Raw genomic sequence first — 22,050 nt, 5'->3', positions numbered from 1 at the left:
CGGAAGCGGAAGTGATCGGGGTGGTGTAGCTGGGTGCGCCGGAAGCACCCGGCGATGGCTGCTCCCGGGGGTCTGGGGGCGCTCCCCGACTTCCTGCTACTGGAGATTTTGTCGCTGCTGCCGCTGCACGAACGATTGCGCGGGGCCAGGTGAGGGGCCGGGCCGGGCCCCGCCCACCGCGCGGCTCTGTCCAGCCTGTCCCCCTCCGGCGCCTCGCTTCGGCACCCGCCCCCCGGGAAGCCCGCCAGTCCGCCCGCTCCAGTCCCCGCCCCTCACGCCCCCCTCCGACAGGGAGTCCCTCCGCCGGTAGCTCCGTCCATTCTTGCCTGCCCCCTTGACGGGCATTGCTGCTTCCGGGTAGTTGAGTCCCGGCCCCTGGAAGCGGGGATCCTGCGTGGCTGCCTGGTGGGTTCTCCTTCCCCTTTCCTCTGCGGCTGGGATCACAGCCTGCTCCGCTGCTGTCTCTCTAGGGTCTGCAGACGCTGGCACAGACTGATACAGGACAAGATGCTCTGGAGACATGTGGATTTAACACCTTACAAGGTACTGGCCCAGCTGTGTCCCTGCAGTTGTCACTCCTGCTCAAGACCCACTCTACGGGGGTGATCAGTGCTGCCTGGGGAAACGGCAGAGTGGTCTGTGGGGACGAGAGATCTGCACCTAAAAGCCAGCAAGAGATGTTGAAAAAGAGACACAGTGAGGATATCCCTGGCCATGAGTGGAGGGGGAGCTGTGTAGAGGAGGCTAGTTTTAGATAGGCAGAGAGGCTATGAGGTCAGGTGAATCAGCTTCTTAAGGGCATTTAGAAACAAGAAGGTTGATTTAAGCAGGTCGCTGAAGGCTGGGGTGGTATGTGGGGAAGAAGATTGTGTATGTGGAGGAGAAGGCAGCATGTACCATGTGCTGGAGTGTGGAGGGCAGGAACTGAGGTTGCTCATCGGGAAAGGAGGTGCAGCAGACAGGAGTAGGGTGGTACCTGTGGCTTACCCCTACAGGTGTCACATACCTTCCTTTAATGTGTATTTGAAGAAGAGCAGGATGGGTCTTTCCTTTCTCATTTACTGGTTCTGTAGGGTTTGTTCCATTTCTTATAAAGGTGCCAGCTGCTTTGTTGCTGCTCTTTTATGCTCAGATCAATTCCAGGATCTTGTGGCATCTGCTGCGGCAGTACCTGCACAATCGCCTGAAGATACTGAAAGTGAGAGGAGCTCTCTGCTCAATGAGAAAGCATGAGTTCCTTTCCCCAGCGCTGCTGCAGGCGCTTGAGATGCGGTGCCCCAGCCTTCATCATCTGTGCCTGACAGAGGCCGACCTCCGTCTGCTCCAATATCACTGTATACCAGCTTCTCTGAAGACCTTGGAACTGCGCCAGTGTGAGATCCCTGCTGTGTGGTTCCAAAAATCTGCACCTGCCAGCACTCTCAGAGTCCTGCCACAACTGCAGCACCTCATCATCCATAATGTTCCTGCCTTTTCTGATCACCATCTGTTCAATATCTCGTCTCAAAGCAGCCTGAGGACACTGACTCTCTCTGGAACCTATCGGGTGACGGACACTGGGATTCAGAGAGCAGCCCCACATCTGGAGGACCTGGAATGCCTGGTTCTGCGCAAGTGTGTTATTACAGATGCTGCTTTTCACTTCATTGGGCGTCACATGAAACAACTCCGCTCTTTGGAAATCAGCAATCCTTGTTCCTTAACAGATGCTGGCCTGATGTGTTTAGCAGTCTTGAAGTGCTTAGAAACTCTCTGCCTTGAGTTTAGCTATAAGCTTTCCCCTGACACTATTGTTGCTATGTGCCAATCACTGCCACAGTTAAGGACTCTCCTTTTAGAGGGAATTGATTTTGGAGACCAGGCAATACATAAGATTCAGACATGTTTGCCCAGCTGCATTTTAGCTGCTCCATGACACACATTCTGAGGCAAAACATTGAGAAAGGGGAGGTGTATGGAACATACAACAGGGAAAGAACTGGTTATGTCCATTTCGTAAAACGGACAGCAACCATTAACCTCATCATTTGATGAATGAGTGACTGTGATTGTATCCTGTCCTGGAGGGTGGAGTAGTAGGGGTTCTGCTATGGCCCTGAAGGATGCATGGAAGACCCTAGGGGGAAGCAAAGGGAGCTTCCAGAATGCAGTTGTCTGTGAGGCGAGTTGAGCATGCACCTGTTTAGCCTAAGTTCAGTAAGAGAGCCCAGCATGCCTCTCTACCTTCTGAGCAGCTCCATCATCTTTACATGCCTGATTCTTCTGTCTTCACTGTTCCTCTTCATTCTGTTCCTGAGTGTCCCTCCCCAAACCTGGAATCTGATACATCAAAGCCTTACGAGACCTCCTGCAATGTGTCCTCCCTTGTCCTCTTCTTTCTCCTGCTTGTTTGTCTGAGCTGTGTATGGAGGGCCTTCCATGTCATGTTTGCAGCTGCAAAGGAAACGATGAACAGAAGTACTTTTGTGAGTACATGCACAGCACTGCAACCCCACAGGTTACAAATACAACATTCTCACTTCTTGGGATCCAAAGAGCTGGGCAGCAGACCCAGACACAATGAGTATGCCCTGTGGAACGGGGCAGTAAGTCAGGATAGTTCATGTAAGCCAATGAGTTGATTGAACTGAATGCTTTCACTGGTTCCCACAGACAGCGAAGACAGTAAATATCTTGCTTTGGTGGGTAATGGAGGCGGAAAGGAACGGCTCCTGTATGCGTTCAGCTGCAGACCTAGTCTTTACGCGATTAGCCTGGGCGCTGCAATGATGTCAGTGAATTAATTGCCAATTGGCTTGGGAAACAGCCCTACAATGGCAGAGGAAGTAAGGCATCACCTACCTCCACACCCTGAAATAGTCTGCAAACCTTTGCCAAAGATCTGCTGGAAATCTTCCATGAGATCTCTCTGGAGGATGCCCAGGGCATCCCAGTGTACATACACAAACTGTTTCACAGGGTTTAGCTGTACAGGGAATGAGAGGCAGATGGCATCTCTTCCTCTATTGCTTGTTTCATGATCTTTTCTAGCCTATTTAAAAGCATACTATGTGAACAGATGTGTGCCTGCAATACCAAAGCAAACATCATACTTCTCAGAGGCTCGTTCCTCTGCATCAGAACTGCTAGTGCTGCATGATAGGGTCTGGCTCAGCTGCTCTGGAGTGAGGACGAGGTCCTGGTTCTCCACGCTCCTCCTCATCTTCATCCAGCACTTTGTCAGGGTTCACACAAGTGGATCATGACTCTGACTCCTCCAAAGTTTCCACTGGGCCCTTGTGGCATGGGGTCAACACTGAGAATATCATGCATCTCCTTGTAGAAGCAGCATGTCTGCAGCTGGGCACCAGAGCAGCTGTTTGCTTCCCTTGCCTCCTGGTACACCTATGGCAGCCCCTTGATTTTCATGTTGCACTGACACATTTCCCTTCTATAGCCCTCCTGCACAATGTCCCAAGCCATCTTCCCATAGATATCCACGTTTCTGTGGCTGGAGGGGAGTGGTTCCTGCACAGCCTGTTTGGACCCCAGACCCCAGAGAGCCATCACATCCTGGATGCTCAAGGCAGGTGTGTGTTTGTTGCATACAGCCAGCATGGACAGCAGGGCAGATGCAAGTTGACCTCTGCACACTGAGCAAACAGGAAATGGAATTTCCAAAATTCACAGGGGTGTAAAAGGTGAGGGTGGGTACCTGGCTATTGAACAGTGGAGTTCAAAATGTTGGACAGCACAGTCGTGATGTAGTATTGTGGGCCACCTCCTGGAGACTTTTAAAGTCGACATAAGTAACACAGTGTCTACACTGATCCTTCATCATCTCAATTGTCACCTTAAGTGCCATGCCCCTTGTGGAGGTGGAGTTAAGTTGAAGTGGGCAATTTACTTTGGACGGAGCACCATTGTAATGCAGGTGCAGACAGAATTAAGTCTACACAAGCTGCCTTGCATTGACCTAACTGCTGTAGACCAGACCCAAATGTGTATAGTAGCTGGAACATAGATCTCAGGCATTACATCTGAGCAATATTAGCTGGCTGCCAGTGGCCAGATCCAGCACCTGGTTTGTTGGGTTACAGTGCTGTGCATTGTTACTTGCACCTTTTATAGTTTCAATAATCCCTCCTTTCCACTTCATGTTACAAAGCCCTGAGCTCATGTTAGCAAATTTTGATTGACATTAGACCCCTAGTAGCACAACACTGAAGTTTCCATACTCGGACACATTGAGTTTTTGAATCCTCAATGTTAATCTGTAATCAAATGCAAAATTTACTTATAAAATAAAAATGCTTTGAGATCTGTAAAGTCATCTTATGCTGCCAGATTTGGATCTAAATACACCAGTAGCTTGGGTTTTAACAGATCAGTGATACTGCTCGTGATGTGCAGAGAGGCCTACCTTCTTGGTAATTTTATTCCTACTACAACTTAGCATTTCCTAGAGCCTCAGCTAAGCACCATTTGTAACCAAATGTGACCCATGGACCTCTTGATGCCAGAGACAGAGGACACAAGGGTACACAAAAGTACAGGGTTTCCCAAAAGATTTTTGTGTAAGGTCTCTAATGAAATTCTGTCACAATGTCTTGAGCACTGTGAGATGTGCGAAAGGAAAATAAGTGAGAAGTTGTGTACACAATGAAACTTAACGTTCTCTAGACCTGCCCACTTTCTTCATCTGAAGCCGTGAGTCTCTCACACAAATGCTGATGACCTAATATATTTACTAGTCTCTAAGGTGCTGTAGAACTGCTTGTTATCTGCACAGAGACAGTGAGGGCTGTAGAGGCTGGTGGAGTTGGGTGCTAGCCCCTGCCAAAGGCAAATTAAGGTTTCCTGGGACTCTAGGCCGGTCCAAGTGGTGGGGGGCCCCCACCCCTTCTACCTGCCCACCCCTACTCCACCCCCTTCCTCTAAAGCCGTGCCCATGGTCCAAATCTTTCTGTACCTTGTGCAGGGTCCCCCCATTCCATCCCCTGCTATATCCCCACAACTTGTTTGCCAATTTCTATCCTACCCAGGAGCCCCAAGACAACTGGTTCTGTTCCCTCAACAGGTCCCCAAGCTGCAGCAAGCAGAAAGAGTTCCCTCTGCCCTAAGGCTGCAGCAGGAAGCAAGAGCTCCTGCAGTCCAGGGGCTGCAGCAGGGTTTCCAGTGCAGTGGCTTTCCCTGACACCTTCATGTTGCAGTGGGGTACCCAGGTTGGGGTGCTGAAGTTTTTCCCACCCACCCACCCAACGCTTCTGGAAAGCTGGGGTCAGGGTGCTGGGGGCTTCCCCACCATCTCCAGCTTCTGCCAGTGACATATCAGGGCACTGGGGGCTTTCCCTGGTGCCCTCCACCTTCTGAGGACAGAGTCATGAGGTGCTGGGGACTTTCCTTGCTGCTCTCTTCCCCATTTTTGTGAGGGCACAGGCTCTGTTAGCCAAGTGGCTAATCTGCAACTGCCCCCAGAGACGGCCACAAGAAGCCTCACAGCTCAGGCAGCCCCAGGAAGTGTCACAAATATATTTTAAAAACTGACTCCAGAGAAGGGTTGAGACAACTGTGTCTCTTAACAGCACCTTTTGGTTAACCTTTTCTACAATGCCCATGCAACATCTTCCTCAAGTTCACATGCTCAGCCCCTATCAGCGAGGCCTGCTTGGAATATAAAATGCATATGATGAGTTTATAACTCACATGGCGATGAAGGTGAATACTGTTCACTGTTTTGCAAGATCCAGTCCTGTCTCTCAGTGTTCTTCCTACCCACTGGTCTATGATTTTGATTCAAATTGCCATTTCTTTCCTGGCAAGACTGCCTTCTAGTCAGACAACTGCATGAGAAGAGTGGGGACACAGCTGCAGAATTGGTGAACTCCCTAGCATGTTGTTCATCTTGTGGTCTGGAAAAGACATCAGATGGACTAACTTCTCAGTTAAGCCTCCCACCCTAGGCCTGTGTTTTTCTCTGAACGCCAGCTTTGTCTAATCAGCTGTTTGCCTTCTTTTCAGATGTAGGTTGTGCAAGCACCTTTCAGATCAAACAACAGACCTGGAAAGCATTGAACCTGTGTGGTGAAATTCATTGTGCACCTTGGCAGCAACTGCTCTAAAAGTTGACATTATCGTCATGCAGCATTCAGGAGAATAAACAATGATGAGCGCCCCAGCCCTGAATCGGGAATTGTTTCCAAGTCTGTTTGATGCCTTCTGTGACACAGAGTCCCTTTGTACTAACTGTCAGAGGGCACAGAGGGGGTTCTTAGGGTTCAAGTATTCCTGGAGTCCGGCAGATATCCCCCAAGAGTGGTGTGCGATATCTCTTGTGAAAGTTGGCAGGCACGGATAGTTGTAGTAACCCCGCTTGATTGTGAGCTCGAAGTCTCTGGAGGCTGAAAATACTGCTGTCTGCTCGGAATTGAATAGGTATGCCCAAGGGGCAAGCCTTAAAACAAATAACAGCACCACTGAAAAGTAGATGTTGAACGGGAGAGGAGCAAGGACACATCCTTGAATTGTACCATTTGCTGTTTCAAAAGGTGCTGATGTCTCTCCATTGTTTAGGATGCGACCAAGCATGCCATCATGAAAAGACCAAATAATGTTGATACATTTTTCAGGACAGCCAATTCGCCCTAGTATTTTCCAGAGCCCATTTTGGTTGACCAAGTCGAACGCCTTGGTCAAATCACATAGAGGTCCTGATGTTGCTCTCTACAATTCTTTTGTATCTATCTGGCTGTAAATACCATAACAGCAATGCCTCGACCAGCACAAAATCCGCACCAGCTTTCAGGAATAATGCCATTTTTGAACACGTAGTGAAAGCCTGTTGTAAAGGATGCAGGCCAGGATCTTAGCAGCTACAGAGAGCAGAGAGATGCCCTGATGGTCATCTCAACATGCACAGTCACCTTTATCTGTTTATATTTTACATCCAAGGCATGAAGTCCTGAAAAACTAGCTCCTTCTCCCAAATGGCACTAAATAAATGGATGAGATGTTACATTGACTGGCCACCAGCAGCTTTATAAATTTCTGATGGAATTGCATCACTGCCAGGTGCCTTTCCATTTTTCATGTGGTTAACAGCTTTTTGTACCTCATCAAGAGCTGGTGGTGTGACCAGCTGTAAATCATTAGCCCACTGAGGACTCTCTGCAAGAATGCTGCTCTCAAAAGATGAGGTCTCATCAGCACTTTGTGAAAGTGTTCAGCACGGCAAGTCAAGGATTTTTGCACTATCTGTGATCAAAGTGAGGCCATCAGCAGAGCGCACTGGTGTACAGCCAGTAATGCCTGGCCCAGAGACTGCCTTCAGCCCATCACAGAATGCTTTAAGATCATATCTGTCGGCTGCATCTTAGAGTTTAACTGCTTGATATTTCCACCAATCCTCTTTCATTTGCCATAATTTGACTTGTGCCTCCTGCTTGGCTCTAATAGATGTCGATTTCCTGGAGGCATTCTTTTTCTCATTGATCCAGGCCAGGCGTGTCACATGCACGTTATCAAGAAGAGCGTCAACATCTTTATCCTTGTCATCAAATCCATCCTTGTGCCTGGGTTTTTGGAAACTGAGGATCTCAACAGCAGTTCTGTAGGTTGTTTCTTTGATGTTAATCCAGTCATCCTCAGTAGTGAGTGACTGTTCAATCCAGTCATCCTCAATAGTGGGTGACCATTCTGGACCTTCATTGCTGGTGACTAAAGAAGCATTAAGGCTGCATTGAAACCGTGCTTGTGTCTCAGGTATTTCAAATTTATCTACATCCAGCTTTTTCCAGCATGCAGCAGAATGATGTTGTTTTGGTGAACAAAGGTTCAAGGCAACAACACTGTGTACCATGTAATGATCAGACCAGGAGTTAGTGACACACATTGCATGAGTCAACTTGACATCACAAAGATCTCTTTGTTTTGCCAAGTAATATATAGCTTGGTTTAAAAGGTACTGAAGAGATTGCTGGATTCAGGCTAGCATAAAAAGCCTCCTTTTCATCATCTGCAGCAGTCAAAGTAGGTACATATGCACTAACAACTACAAGGCATTGTCCCTAAAACTTTTGCTTGTGAATGCAATCATTGAAATCTCAGTTGTTTATGTAATAAACTTTTACTGTTGTCGTTAACGTGTGTCTATGCTGGATGCTAAGCCGTGTGGTGATCAGAAAGGAAACAAGGGAAGCTGGTATGTATGGTGTCTTTAATAGCACCAAATCTGGGAATTCTGCAGGAGCCCAGTGGATCAGAAGCTGCTCAAGAGTGACACATAGGGGCTGGAGTGTCTTCATTGCTAACCAGGAGAGAGAGAGAGCCTGCATAGGCCTAGATGGGAGGGTCTCCATTGCCCATGGCCTGCAGGTTTGTGGAGCTCACTGACATGGCCTCCTCATGCTAAACAGAGGTGATGCTGGAGTAAATGACTGCACAAGAGCAAGGGAATAAGGTACCTAGAATTCAAAACACTTTAATTACAAAGTCAGGACTGTAGCACCATTGTACGTAGATTGGTAGGACACTGGATCAGCCTGGGATGCATTTTATCTTCTTGTGTTATCGTGTCCTGCATCACACTGCCTCTTGTGTGGGAAATAACTTTCCAAGACCTTAGCCGCTGCCTGCCAAGAGTTCTATAATTCTCTTCCAGAAAGAAAGTCCTGAGCCGTTGCTCTGCAAACCCTGCTGTTGTGACCAAGATTTTTTTTTTCCTTTCAGGAACCAGGCATCTCATATTTTTGCTCTTGCACAATTTGAAATTCACCAAGAGAGTTTGGAATAGAAAGGATGATCTAGTTGGCCAGCCAAGATCTTTGAGTCTGTTTGAGCAGAGGACTTATCAGGATCCAGTTTGAAATGGAAACAACCCAGATGGTCAGGGACAGAGGACAAGCTGCCTGGGACATGGTGTGAGCACTGCAGGTTATACATTAACCTTTGGATTTAACATCTTTAGAGGAATTGTGAATTCTGTATTCTAAGTAGTTCACCGAGCAGGGTTCCACGTTGCCCAGGTTCTAAGGCAATTGAAGCCACTTCTCAGGCATCCTTTACCAGCATGGACAAGGAAAGACTTTACGATGAGCTGCGCATTTTTAAAGGTAAGCCCTGCCCCTTCCATCCAATAGCTGAAGAATGGAAGGAAAGAGAGAAATGGGATTCTGGCCCAGATGGGTAGGTGGTCATGGGATAAAAAGGTTGTCTTCTGGATCAGTAACTGTTTAAAAGGGAGGAAACAAAGGGTAGGAATAAATGGTCAGCTTTCACAGTGGAGATGTAAATAGCAGGATCCCCCAAGGAGCTAGGCTGGGACTGGTGCCGTTCAACAAATTCATAAATGCTCTGGAAAAGGAGGTAAGCAGGTGGCAAGCTTTGCAGAGAATACAAAACTACTCAAGCTAGATTGGTCCAAAGCTGTCTTGGAAGAATGACAAAGGGATCTCAAAAACTGTCTGACAGTGCAGGAAAATGACAAATGAAATTCATTGCTGACTAAGTGCAAGGCAATGCTCACTGGAGAACAGAATCAAAATACAAAACAACGAGATCTAAATTAGCCTATATTGTTCAAGAAGGAGATCTTGGAGTCACTGTGGGTGTTTCTTTGAAAACATGCACTCAGTGTGCAGCAGCTGTCAAAAAAGTAAACAGAATTCTAGGAACCATTAGGACCAGGATAGATGATAGGAAAGTAGCACAACCTCACTATATGTATATCCATCATGTGCCCAGACCTTGAATACTGCTTGCAATTCTGGTTGCCCCAGCCCAAAAAGGATATACCATATCAGAACTGTTAAAAATACAGAGAAGAGCAGCAAGAATGATGAGGGTGTAGAACAGTTTCTGTCCAAAATGAGATCAAAAACGGTGGGACCTTTCAGCCTAAAAAAGAGATTGCTAAGATGGGGAAGGGGGGAGGGTTACCACATAAAAAGGAAGACTCCTCTGAGGGGGAGTGTATATCAGTATCTACCAATGTATTAATGTACTAGGTATACTATAACACATTAATATAACTTGAGTTGGTAGATACTGACACAGATACACTCCCTCTCAGAGGTATCCTACTTTTTGAAAGGTCAAATAGGGTAACCCTAGGGGAGAGGATATGACAGAGGTTTGTACACTCATAAATGGTGTGTAGAAAATGCGTAACACTAAGGACTGGGGCTCACTCAACTAAATTTATAAGCAGCCGGCTTAAAAAGGACATAGGGAAGTACTTCTTCACACAACACACTGAATCTCATTGTCGGGGGTATTGTGAAGGCCATGGGTATAATATTCATGGAGCAGAGGGTCTGTCAGTGGCTGTTAGGCAAGCTGCATGGGGACAGACCCCCTGCTCTGGGTGTTCTTAACCTTCTGACCGCCAGCAGCTGGGACTGGTTGATGGGGTGGATCATCAATAATTGCCCTGTCCATTCCGTCTGGAACAGCACCTGGCCCGGTTGGCTTTTGGAAATAGTTTGATGTTTGCTGATGAGAGACGGAAGGGGCCTTTCTCCCACATTAGAGATGTTACAGTTTTGAATTAAGAATCATGGACTATTCTGAAATGACTGTGAGCGTCCAGCTCAAGATGCCTCCAAGGGGCTGGGCTGCTAGGAGGAGATGCACTTGGGATGGAGCCCCCCTTTTTGTTGTCTCCAAAGGAGGACACTGTGCTCAGAATGAGCAGCTACTCTCAAAAGTTTGGGTCACAGGTTTAATTTCCCTGGGGTGAGCTTGGAATGTTATTAAACATCAATTAATGATGAGGGGAAGATAATCTTCTATTGGGACCTGCTAAACAAACTTGGAATACTAAATACTTGGTCCCACTAGATACAGCATGAACATGAGCTTAAACCCTTCTATTGTTGTGATGATTACCAGCCGTTATAAGCATGAGAGAGCCATGGGACATATGTCTCATGGATGGTTAGAAGCTTGTAAGCTCTTGGGGACACGGCATGTCTCTCTGTTCTGTGTTTGTACAGTGCCTAGTGCAATGAGGCCCTGAAACATGGCAGGGCATGCTAACGCCCCTAAAAAATAACACACAGCGTCCAGCACACTGGGGTCCCTCTGCAGGAATGGGGCTGCTACTCCCACTGTAGTATGTCTAAGCAGAAAAGGCTGATAGAGCTGTAAGGTGCAGTTACAAACACTCTGTAGACCTCTACACCATGCAATTAACCCTCTAATTTAGGGTTTATCATTTGTTAACCCTTTGTAAACCGTAAATGGGCCCTTCCTCCAATGTGGCACCAGAGCAGCTGCCAAACCTGGCAAGATGTGATGCTCACACTCTGTTTCTTCTGTTTTAAAGACAGGCACTTCCTCCAGCAGAAGCTGAAGTCTCCGCTCACGGTCTACGTGCTGCTGGCACTTTCCTACCTGCTGATCACCATCCTGTTTGCAGTGGCACTCTCCAGAGGTACCGTGGTGCCTTTGGGAGTTGAAATGTTTCACGTCATTAATGAGGAAGGCAGTTGGGGATGAGATGTGGGGTCTGTGTACTCAGAAGTCCTGGGGTCAAGCCTGATACTGACTCCTCTGTGTCCTTGGGCTTCTTTGTCTCTTCCGCAGCAAAGAGCCCACTCAAGATTCCCATTGTGCTGTGTGGATAGAGGGAGGCTGCCCCTGCCTGGCAAAGCTCGCAGTCTAAACCAACTTAGGGTGGGAGGGAAAACTGGGACAGAGAGGGGAAGCAAGTATTTCCCTGGCTTCCCAGCAAGCCAGGGGTAGAGCTGGGAATAGAATCAATATCTCCTGAGTGCCAACCCTGTTCCCTGCCTGCCGGCCCCAGTAGCAGGACACTGCACAGCTCAGTGTTACTTTTCCTCTTCAGCCGCACACAAGGGGTGGTATTATTTGTTATTCTCTTCTCTAGGCAGATCCTCAGAACTTCATGTTAGGACGTTCTGTGCTTGGATTTTTGCACAGATGTCATACAAATCTCTCATTGCCTTTCATACCAGGGCAGGCACAACAGCAGAGCCGCCCTAGTGTATCAGTACTTACCCCAGGTGGCAACCCTTGGAAACACCCACTGCAGCCTTTGCAAAGCTGCCTGGCTCCCTTGGTGCCTACGTTCAGGTCGCTTGGTGGCCGGTGCAGGTTATCTCAGAGTGGAATTTTTATTTTTCTGTTGTATTCCAAGGTGGCATTTTTTTGTTTTTCACCAAACCCTTGAAATCCTGCTGCTTAGTCCAGGCTGAACTTGGTTGTAAACCTAGCAGAATTAGTGCATTGAAGTGCCCAGATCACCTTGCCCTGGGATTGGCTGCGAGGATGTGGTCTCAGCTTTCCTCCAACAGTTAAATAAACCTGTTTGGAAGGCATTGCTGGCACACACACGTGCTGTTCAGCTCACTGGTTGAAGAGTGTTGAAACCCAAAAACTAATCAGTGCCATTCAGAGATAACAGGGCCTGCTAACCTGATGTGTATTCTCTCTCCCTCTCTCTCTCTCTCTCTCTCTCTGTGATGTCAGTGTCCGTGCTCTCTTCACAGCTTAATGAAATGCGCAAGGAGCTGAAACGGAATCATTCCAGCGAAGATTTCAAACGTAAATATTGGGCACTGCCCTGTGCTCTCCCCACAGCTCCTGACCTCTGCTTAGTGCTGCTTGTGTGGTGCCCTTCCCACTATACAGTGCCCCTGCAGGAGCCTCTTTCTTCCCATTTCCTCACCCCACACGGCCTCCACGCAGCCCACCTCCCTGGCTGCCCTTGCTCCTTCTGGCCACAGCTGTTGCTACCCTGCAATATGTGATCACAGCAGGGTCTCATCCGTCTCCAGCACCAAGGTTCTTTGTTGGAAGGTCTTCTAGGAGCAATTTAGGGGCTTTATCCCCCCTTCAGATTTTCCTTGGTTCAGTTCATGCTGCTCAGGGGATTCCAGCTTCTGAGCTATTGATTTGCTTCGGAATCTGGTCCCCAGCTGCCTTCTATTTGTCAGGCAGAAGCGAACCCTCACCCCCCTGGTAATGTGACTGGCCAGTCCCAATGATACCTGCTGTGTCTGTACAAAGTTAGGTTCTTGCAGGGTGAGGATTATGCTGTCATTCCCACAGGGACAGGATACACCTGTCCAATCTGATAGCTCTGACTCCCCTGGTGTCCCTCCGTTTTCCAGTGTTCCCCTGCGGACCTGAGGCCCGGGAATGGGAATACTTCAGTGGGAAATGTTACTACTTCTCCCTGCGGATGACCTCTTGGCAGAGGGCAAAAGTGCTGTGTGAGGAGAAGCATTCACACCTAGCCATCGTTAACAGCCACGCCAAGCAGGTAAAAACAAGAGTCAGGATGGAAAACCCCTGAGCTCCTCTCTCCTGGCTTGCCTTCTTTCTAGGCACCTCTGCCCTTCCTGAGATGGTAGCAACCCCTTTCCCTGGAGAACGCTGCAGCCCCAGCCTGTGGGTTCCCAACACGACCCTTTTGGGGGTGGCCAGTGGGAATGACACAGGTGGGCTACAGGAAACTTGTAGAAGGGAACTCAGTGAGCCCCTGTTTACATAGTACCCTGTTCCCAAGGTAAGCTAACAGAGGCTAGTCTAGAACTAGCGGGAACTTGCCAGAATCAATCAGGGCAATTGAGCCAGTTAAAACACCTGGAGTCAATTAGCAGGTTTCCAGAGGCAAGTGAGTTCAGGCTAATCAGAACACCTGGGGCCAACTGAGAACCAGCTGAGATGGGTTAAAAAGGGCTCCTCATATGGTAGCTCAGTGTGTGAGGGGAGATGATGGGAAAAGGAGCTGTGGGCAATCTGAGGGGAGCCAGCACACGCAGGTACCAGAGGGAAGAGCCTGCAGGAAGGAGGATGCTGGGACTGCTGTCGGGAAGTGGTCCAGGAAATCGTCGCTGTCAATCAGCTGAGACTTGAGACATTGTAGGTAGCTGCTGTCCCAGGCTTCCTGGACTGGAGAAGAGGACAGGCCCGGGCTCCCCCATTCTCTCATCCCTGATCCAGCACAGGAGGGGGACTGATAGCAATGGAGGGGTTTGTCCTGCCTGAATCACTTGGGGGGCAGCAGAGGCTATGGAATCTGGCCCCTTTCTGCTGTGTTGCACATGAAGAGAAAATGGCGCTGACCCGAGTGCTGGAGATGACTCCCAAAGCGTCTTTCCTCACCCTCCTTCCGACTGCAGAATTTTATCATGTACCGGACCCGTGACAAGCGCTTCTGGATTGGCCTCTCAGACCAGAACGCAGAAGGGGTGTGGAAATGGATTGACGGGAGTGACTCCACCACCGGTTTCACGTGAGTGTGGGCTGCCGTCACTCTCCCTGCGGCCTGGGGTAAGATTGGGTCACAACTGGGTAGTGGGAAGCTGCACGGGGCATTGTTGTCCAGTAGTACATGGTGTGAAAGTCTGATGAGTGTCTTCACCAGCGGGCCTGCATTTCAGTCTCTGAGCCAAGTGTTCCCGAAAGCGCCAGTTTTGAGACCCCATCCTGTGCGCCTGAGGCCCCTGCGGCTCTGAGCCCACTGTCCCCAGCACCCCGTTCTTGCCCCTCTATCTGTGGCCCCTCTGTGTACAGGTACTGGAAGGAGGGGGAGCCCAATGACAGCAACCAGAATGAGGACTGTGCGCACGTCTGGACCTACGGGGAGTGGAACGATGTGCATTGCACCTACGAGTGCTACTACATCTGTGAAAAGCCTGCCCCTCTGTGAACAGAGACCCACTGGAAGCCAGTAGCCACGCGGCCTGGAACTGTCCTGCCTGTCCGGGCCGCGAGCAGTCGGCGCTGCCACCTGCTGGCAACAGAGAGGATTTAAAAATCATACAAGTCTTGTTTCTTTCCACTCCTCCTCTCTTCTTAATTTATATTCCCTTATCTCTGTGTCCATTTCCTGTTGGCTCCTCCATGAGTCTCTCTCAGCCACGGGGTCTGTATCCTGGGGAGGACGCAGAATAACTCCCAATGCTAAATGCCAGTGTCTCTACACCTGGAACTCAGGGCTGGTTTCAAACAAAGATTGTCTTATAACCAAATTTTAAAAATAGGTTGTTAAAATGTTCTGGGTTTTTCTGCCCTACTCCATGCCACTAAATGGAAAAAGAGAGGAGAAAGTGTGAAATTTTGATACCAAAATTTTGGGTAAAAATTGTTTTTGGAGGGAAAAAAAGAACACAAGTTATGAAGTTTTCCAAAAATTCAGATTTTTCAACATCCATTGCACAGCACCTTCCTCAGATTGCATCTGTGTCATTTGTCAACCAACTCTGACTGTATCAGACTCCAGACCCCTGTGGGTTGGGCACATTGGTAACAAGATGGTGCACTTGGAAGGTTACAGAAGGAGATGCAGTATCCACTGAAAACCATGAGTGGGTGCAGCGAGATCTGGGCCCTCCCTGGGTTTAGCAAGTGGCATGGTGAGAGCACAGGGCAAAGTGTGATGCACTCAGGGGAAACGTAGCCAATTTAGCCCAGTACCGATAAGAGCAATTTATTTGGAGCACTCAGACAGTGTCACTTGGTATAGGTGTGATGGGGTTCAGGGGTCCCCCTGCACTGCACCCCGTCTGCTGGCAGGAGTGACTCTCACTCAGCAGGTACAACAGAAGGTTTATTAGGCGACAGATGCCCAGTTTCTCACAGAAGCGACAGCACAGCAGCCAGAGACAGTCCTTCCAACCTGTCCTGGGGAGAAGACCCCGAGGGGTGCCCCTCTGGGGTGTAGCTTCCCCCTCCTCAGGCTGGCTGCCTTCCAGCTCTCCCTTTTCCTAGCCTCTAACTGCCGCCCCCCGATTCAAAACCCAGCTCAGCTCCTCCCTCCTCTTTGTTCAGGCAGAGGTGTTACCTGCCAGTTGTAGCCCCAGGGTCATCCTTAGCCACTGGGAGCTGCTGCTAGCCTCAGACATCCAGCCTGACTCACACAGGCACTCCCCCCACTCCATCACATCTCTCCCCACTTCCAGACCGAACTGAGCGGGGTCACTTAGCCAGTGACCTGGGGAAGTTCGGGGCCCTCCCTGCGTGACAGGGCATCAGCTATGGTGTTGTTGTTCCCCTTCACATGGACCACCTCCATGTCGTAGTCCTGCAGGAGCAGACTCCACCGCAGGAGCTTGGCGTTGGCCCCTTTCATGTGATGCAGCCAGGTCAGGGGTGAGTGATCGGTGTACACGGTGAAATGCCGTCCCAACAGGTACGGCTGCAGCTTCCCCAGTGCCCACACCATGGCCAGACATTCCTTCTCTATGGCTGCGTAGTTCTGCTCCCGGGCCAGCAGCTTCTTACTCAGGTACACGATGGGGTGTTTCTCCCCTTTGTCATTCACTTGCATTAGCACCGCCCCCAGCCCCACGTCTGAGGCATCGGTGAACACCAGGAAGGGCTTGTTGAAGTCTGGATTTGCCAGCACTGGGGCCCTGACCAGAGCCTCCTTCAGCGCGCAGAGGGCCTCTTGGCACTGCTCTGTCCAGACCAGCTTGTCAGGCTTTCCCTTTTTACACAGCTCCGTGAGGGGGTATGAGGGGGTACTGGGGTCCCCAATGCTCTGCACCCTGTTTGCAGGCAGGAGAGTCTCTCACTCAGCAGGAAAACAGCGGGTTTATTAGCCGACAGGACACAGCATCGTTCAGAGGAGTCAGTACAGCAGGCAGAGACAGCCAGTCCAATCCATGTTGGGGAGAGGAGGCCCCGAGGGGCCCCCAGAGCTGGGGCCTTGCCCCCTCCTTTGTCTCTCTCTCTCTCCCAGCCCAGACTAACTGCTTCCAACTCCCAGTTCCAATTCAAACCCCTGAGGCTCCACCTCCTCCTTTGTCTGCAGTACAAAGGTGTTACCTGGTCGTCAGGGTTACCCTCAGCAGGAGCCCCACACACTCTGTGAGCCACACACACACACACACACACACACACACACACACACACACACACGCAGGTATCCCCCACTCCATCACATCTCTCCCCTCTTCCAGACCGAACTGAGCGGGGTCACTCAGCCAGTGACCTGGGGAAGTTTGGGGCCCTCCCCTCGTGATTGGGCATCGGCTGCACCCTCAGTGCTCCCCTTGATGTGCACCACCTCCATGTCATAATCCTGCTGGGGGAGGCTCCAACTCAGGAGCTTGGTATTGGCCCTTTTCATGTGATGCAGCCGGGCAAGTCCCTTTAGTTCCCTCAGGTTGGTCGGTCTCCCTGCCTCTGTCTCCGGTCCATCAGCCACGTTCTCAAGTCGGGCAGGCAGAGCCCATACAGATGCTGCAGCACCAACAGATCAAATAGTTCTTTTCTGGTCTGGGCCCTGCCCTGTCTGCCCACCAGTCCATACAGCTGCTCCAGCCAATGTTTGGAATTCAGTTACAGTCCAGTAACGGAAGGTACAAATGCTTCCACCCTTGGCATTTAGCCAGACCACCACAATGGTTGTGTGCCTCAGTTTCCCCTTCCATGCCACACAATAGGTTTGGAATGTTCCTCCTCATGTGACAGGTTACAAGACTAGTTAAAGGGAACAATGGTGACATTTCAGAGTTACAGATTCCTTCAACATACAACTCATTGTTATACATCAATGTCATCATGTCACATGGCTCTTTCCAAACATTCAGTACATGGTACAATTCTACAGCTTTTGGTAGCAGCACCCCTTGGTTACAGCAGTCAGCGTGAGTAACAGAACAAACCCATTGCAACTGCACACTTACGTTGCTCTTTGGTAGACCACAACCTTTGTGCAACATCCTTGAGAATCTGGTATTTTGGGGATAAATGGCTGAGGCCTTTCTTAGCACCAAAAAGTTCTAATCTTCTCTCTTGCCCCCTGGGGTGGAAATTTGATCTCTCTGGCTGTGCCCTCTCTTCTAACAAGAGCTGGGCCATTGATGATCTCAGGGAGACGGCCCCCTTCCTGCCAGTCTGGAAATTTGCAAACCAAACTGCTTTCTGAGAGTTGTTTTGTGAGTCCCAGACGCAGAATCCACATGAAGGAATCCCTGTTTATCTCTTACTGGCCCACCAGGCCCACAGCTCCTTCATCCTTCCACCTCCAACTACTGCCTCCCCATGGAATCAGAAGTTGAATCCAGTATGAGAATATAAGTGTTTCCACCATCTGGAGATGGGGAATTGCTGGCGCTCTCCTGCATCCTACAGAGACTGGCTGTGCAGCTGTTTTACTTGGTTCTCACAGGGCTGCTCACATTCCCTGATAGTTTTTACTTTACTTGCACCAGCTTCCAATTCCTGAGAAACTTTTACACTACCTGCTTTGGACCGTTGCAGAGCACAGCCAGTGGTTTCACACTCAGGCAGGTCCTGGCCATCAGGAGCTGAAACAAACTTCTCCCCAGGCAAAGGGCTGCTCTGGTGCTTACAGACAAGCACCTTTTCTGTTCACTCTCCTTCACCTCACTCCCATTTTCTGCAGTCCCCACAGACGGGTCAGGAAAAGTTTCAGGGAAATTCTTTTCCTCAAGAGCTCCCCCAAACAACAACTCACCCCTGTCTGGTTCCACAGGGGCACTGCTCCCTTGAGCCACAACCAGCTCCTGGGTTTTACCTACACCCAGGATCACTTCTGGCCCATTAGGCAGATTCCCACGTAATCCCCCTCCAGGCAGACAGCCAGTACCACCGGACAGACAGTTAGGATCCCTTTCCTCCCTTTTGCTACCAGCTCCTTTATCTTCATCACTCAGCATAACTCCATTGCCCGTCTGTTCTTGTGTCCTGGCGAGAGGATGACTCTGGTAGGACAGAGTCCTCTCACCCCCTCCCAATAACACCTCAGCATCAGGCAAAGAACAAGTACCAGAACCGTCTGGTCTCTGGCATTTCCTGATGATCCTAACTGGATTAGACCAAGTTAAAGCATCATCCCCCCTGAGAGACACAGAGGTAGGCCCACTTCCCATCTGGGCTTCAGCTGCCCTCAGATCCAGCTCTGGGATCTTGGCTCCATCTTGAGCCCCCACAGGCTCAGGCAAAGGAGTCACTTCCCCAGAAGCAGAAGCACTTTTCTTGCACCAAGGACCAGTGTCCTTAGCAGGGACACCACAGCCCATCCCAGAGCCATTCCCTCTGCTCCAGCCCCCATGGCTGGATTCAGAGACACACCTGGAATGCTCTTTCCTGGTGGTTCCTTCTACAGCCACCCCAGGCTGGTGAATCTTCCTCAGACAATGGGCTAGTTTCCTCATTGGCACCTTTTCCAAACGCAGGCTCTGCTCCCTCCCGAGGCTGCTGCTGCTGTTCAACACAGACAGACAATGGGAGACACTGTCTCCTTTCTCCCAGCCCCCCGGCTGGTCTCCACACACACACAGAAGGTGGAGCAGCTTCTCTCACAGACAACTTGCCATTCCCAGTGGACAAGCTGCTTTCCTGCACAGACACACAGGCACCTTCCTCGGCCCAGGCCTGGAAAACTCTCCGCAGGTCTGTCTTGGCCACTAGTAGATGATGGGTTGGAATCGCTCCTTCCCTCCTTGAGCTGTGGCAGGCCACTCGGTTCAGAGCTCCATGCAGTCCAGGGTTCCCTGCCCCGATCCGGGCTCACCTCTGCAGTATTTTCCTTAACCGTCAGCTCTGCCACTGCACATCCACGCTGCCTTGTCCAGCTTCTTTAATCTCGATTCGGTTTCCAGGTGCTGCCACTTCACAGCAGAGTTGCTGAGCGTGGTTGCAGGCTCTCAGGCTGATGCCCTCTGCACCCCACGATTCCTGGAAGAATCCCTTCAGTGTGCCAGGCTCCTTGCGGGTCACAAGCTGCCCGGGGTTAGGCCGTAGGCCCCTCCGCCCTCTGGGACCGACTCCAACAGACTCCCAGCGGAACCCCTTCTTCAGTGTGACACCCGCTCTCAGGGACCATGAGCACCCTGTCTTGGGAAGGACTCATTCAGCGTCAGCCTCCTCAGGGGTCACTTGTTCCTGGGGTTTGGGCTCTCGGCCCCTCCACCTTCTGGGACCGACTCCAACAGATTCCCAGGAGTAACCCCTCCTCGGGTGTGACACCCTCTCTCGAGGACCACGACCGCAGTTGCTTGGGTTCGGCCGCAGGCCCCTCCGCCTTGGGGAACTGCACCTCACTGCCCTTCAGCACACCTGGGTCTCGCAGGCCCCACTTCTTCCGGGGCCCCGGTCACTTACTGCTGGATGCTCCATCCTCGGGGTGCAGAACATCCCACTTCTGACACCAGTGTGATGGGGTACTGGGGTCCCCAATGCTCTGCACCCTGTTTGCAGGCAGGAGAGTCTCTCACTCAGCAGGAAAACAGCGGGTTTATTAGCCGACAGGACACAGCATCGTTCAGAGGAGTCAGTACAGCAGGCAGAGACAGCCAGTCCAATCCATGTTGGGGAGAGGAGGCCCTGAGGGGCCCCCAGAGCTGGGGCCTTGCCCCCTCCTTTGTCTCTCTCTCTCTCCCAGCCCAGACTAACTGCTTCCAACTCCCAGTTCCAATTCAAACCCCTGAGGCTCCACCTCCTCCTTTGTCTGCAGTACAAAGGTGTTACCTGGTCGTCAGGGTTACCCTCAGCAGGAGCCCCACACACTCTGTGAGCCACTCACACACACACACACACACACACACACACACACGCAGGTATCCCCCACTCCATCACAGGGGGGCTGCGATGGAGCTAAAGTGGGGCACAAACCTCCGGTAGTACCCCGCCATCCCAATGAAGGCCTGGACCTGTTTCTTAGTCTGGGGTGTTGGCCAATCTCTGACAGCCTCCACTTTAGCTGGCTCTGGCTTTAAGCAGCCGCTGCCCACCTTGTGGCCCAGGTAGGTCACCTCAGCCATTCCCACCCTGCACTTCCCTGCCTTGATAGTCAGCCCGGCCTTCTGGAGTCGGTCCAGCACCTGCTTGAGTTGGGACACATGGTCCTCCCACGTCTGGCTGAAGATGCAAATGTCGTCCATGTAAGCCAGGTCAAAGCTCTCCATCCCTTTCAGTAGCTGGTCCACCAGATGCTGGAAGGTAGCGGGTGCCCCCTTGAGGCCAAAGGGCAGGACCAAGAACTCGTAGAGCCCCACAGGAGTGATGAAAGCCGACTTCAGCCGGGCATCTTGGTCTAATGGCCCTTGCCAGTACCCCTTGGTGAGGTCTATGGTGGTGAGGTAACGGGCTCCCCCCAGTTTGTCTAAAAGGTCATCAGGCCTGGGCATGGGGTAGGCGTCCGAGACAGTGATGGCGTTAAGCTTGCGATAGTCCACACAAAACCGAACAGACCCATCTTTTTTAGGGACTAACACCACGGGAGAGGCCCAGGGGCTGGAGGAGGGTTGGATCAGCCCCAGAGCCAGCATGTCTTCAACCTCCCGCTCTATGTCCTGAGCCGTCCTCCCTGTGGCTCTGAATGGCACACACTTGATAGGGGCGTGGGTGCCTGTCTCTATTCGGTGGACAGCCAGGTCAGTGCGTCCGGGTCTGTCCGAGTACAGCTGTTGATGCGAATGCAGCACCTCCTTGATCTCCGTCTGCTGGGCAGGGGTCAGCTGGTCTGAGAGGGGAATAGACTCCAGCAAGGAGCCGGCTCCAGTCCTTGTGAGTAAATCCACCAAGGGATCATCCCCCTGCCCCTCCCAGTGTCTGCACACGGCCAGCACCAAGTTCTGTCTGTCCCAGTAAGGTTTCATCATGTTCACATGATAGACCCGGTGGCTGTGGGCCCGTTTCGACAGTTCCACCACATAATTCACATCATTTAGCTGTTTGACAACCTTGAAGGGCCCATCCCAGGCCGCTTGCAGCTTGTTCCGCCGCACAGGTACAAGGACCATCACTTGATCCCCGGTGGCATAGGCTCGGGCCCTGGCGTTACGGTCATACCAGACCTTTTGCTTCCTTTGGGCCATGGAGAGGTTCTCCCTGGCCAGGCCCATGAGCTCGGTGAGTTTTTTCCCGGAAGGTCAGTACATACTGTACCACTGACTCTCCTTCAGGAGAGGCCGTCCCCTCCCACTCTTCTCTGAGCAAGTCCAAGGGTCCCCGTACCCTCCTTCCGTACAGCAGCTCAAACGGGGAGAACCCCGTGGATTCCTGGGGCACCTCCCTGTATGCAAACAGCAGGTGGGGTAAGTACTTGTCCCAGTCATGGGGGTATTG

General features: G+C 50.9%; 2 protein-coding genes across 2 annotated transcripts; both read left to right on the top strand.

Moving 5' to 3' along the window:
- Nucleotides 1–43: 43 nt before the first annotated feature.
- FBXL12 (F-box and leucine rich repeat protein 12) lies at nucleotides 44–4,415 on the top strand. Its single transcript, XM_074979664.1, has 3 exons — nucleotides 44–149; nucleotides 471–543; nucleotides 1,133–4,415. The coding sequence occupies exons 1-3, from the start codon at nucleotides 55–57 to the stop codon at nucleotides 1,913–1,915; spliced, it is 951 nt and encodes a 316-aa protein (XP_074835765.1). The 5' UTR covers nucleotides 44–54; the 3' UTR covers nucleotides 1,916–4,415.
- Nucleotides 4,416–8,758: 4,343 nt separating this feature from the next.
- Nucleotides 8,759–15,240, top strand: LOC142003040 (hepatic lectin-like). The gene is made up of 6 exons (XM_074979665.1): nucleotides 8,759–9,089; nucleotides 11,306–11,413; nucleotides 12,472–12,546; nucleotides 13,116–13,267; nucleotides 14,130–14,242; nucleotides 14,524–15,240. Exons 1-6 carry the CDS (start codon nucleotides 9,047–9,049, stop codon nucleotides 14,657–14,659), a joined length of 627 nt encoding a protein of 208 aa, XP_074835766.1. The 5' UTR covers nucleotides 8,759–9,046; the 3' UTR covers nucleotides 14,660–15,240.
- Nucleotides 15,241–22,050: the final 6,810 nt, after the last annotated feature.

This window comes from Carettochelys insculpta, chromosome 29 (assembly GCF_033958435.1).
Source record: "Carettochelys insculpta isolate YL-2023 chromosome 29, ASM3395843v1, whole genome shotgun sequence".
NCBI lineage: Eukaryota > Metazoa > Chordata > Testudines > Carettochelyidae > Carettochelys > Carettochelys insculpta.
The sequence above is the reverse complement of the archived record's forward strand: the minus strand, read 5'-3'. Positions and strand labels throughout refer to the sequence as shown.

Excerpts from the sequence above, each read along its gene's own strand:
- FBXL12 (XM_074979664.1), top strand. The coding sequence starts at position 55 with ATGGCTGCTCCCGGGGGTCTGGGGGCGCTCCCCGACTTCCTGCTACTG. Across the intron at positions 150-470 it reads GAACGATTGCGCGGGGCCAG|GGTCTGCAGACGCTGGCACA; the intron begins GTGAGGGGCCGG and ends CTGTCTCTCTAG. Across the intron at positions 544-1,132 it reads TGGATTTAACACCTTACAAG|ATCAATTCCAGGATCTTGTG; the intron begins GTACTGGCCCAG and ends TTTTATGCTCAG.
- LOC142003040 (XM_074979665.1), top strand. The coding sequence starts at position 9,047 with ATGGACAAGGAAAGACTTTACGATGAGCTGCGCATTTTTAAAG. Across the intron at positions 9,090-11,305 it reads TGAGCTGCGCATTTTTAAAG|ACAGGCACTTCCTCCAGCAG; the intron begins GTAAGCCCTGCC and ends TCTGTTTTAAAG. Across the intron at positions 11,414-12,471 it reads TGCAGTGGCACTCTCCAGAG|TGTCCGTGCTCTCTTCACAG; the intron begins GTACCGTGGTGC and ends CTGTGATGTCAG.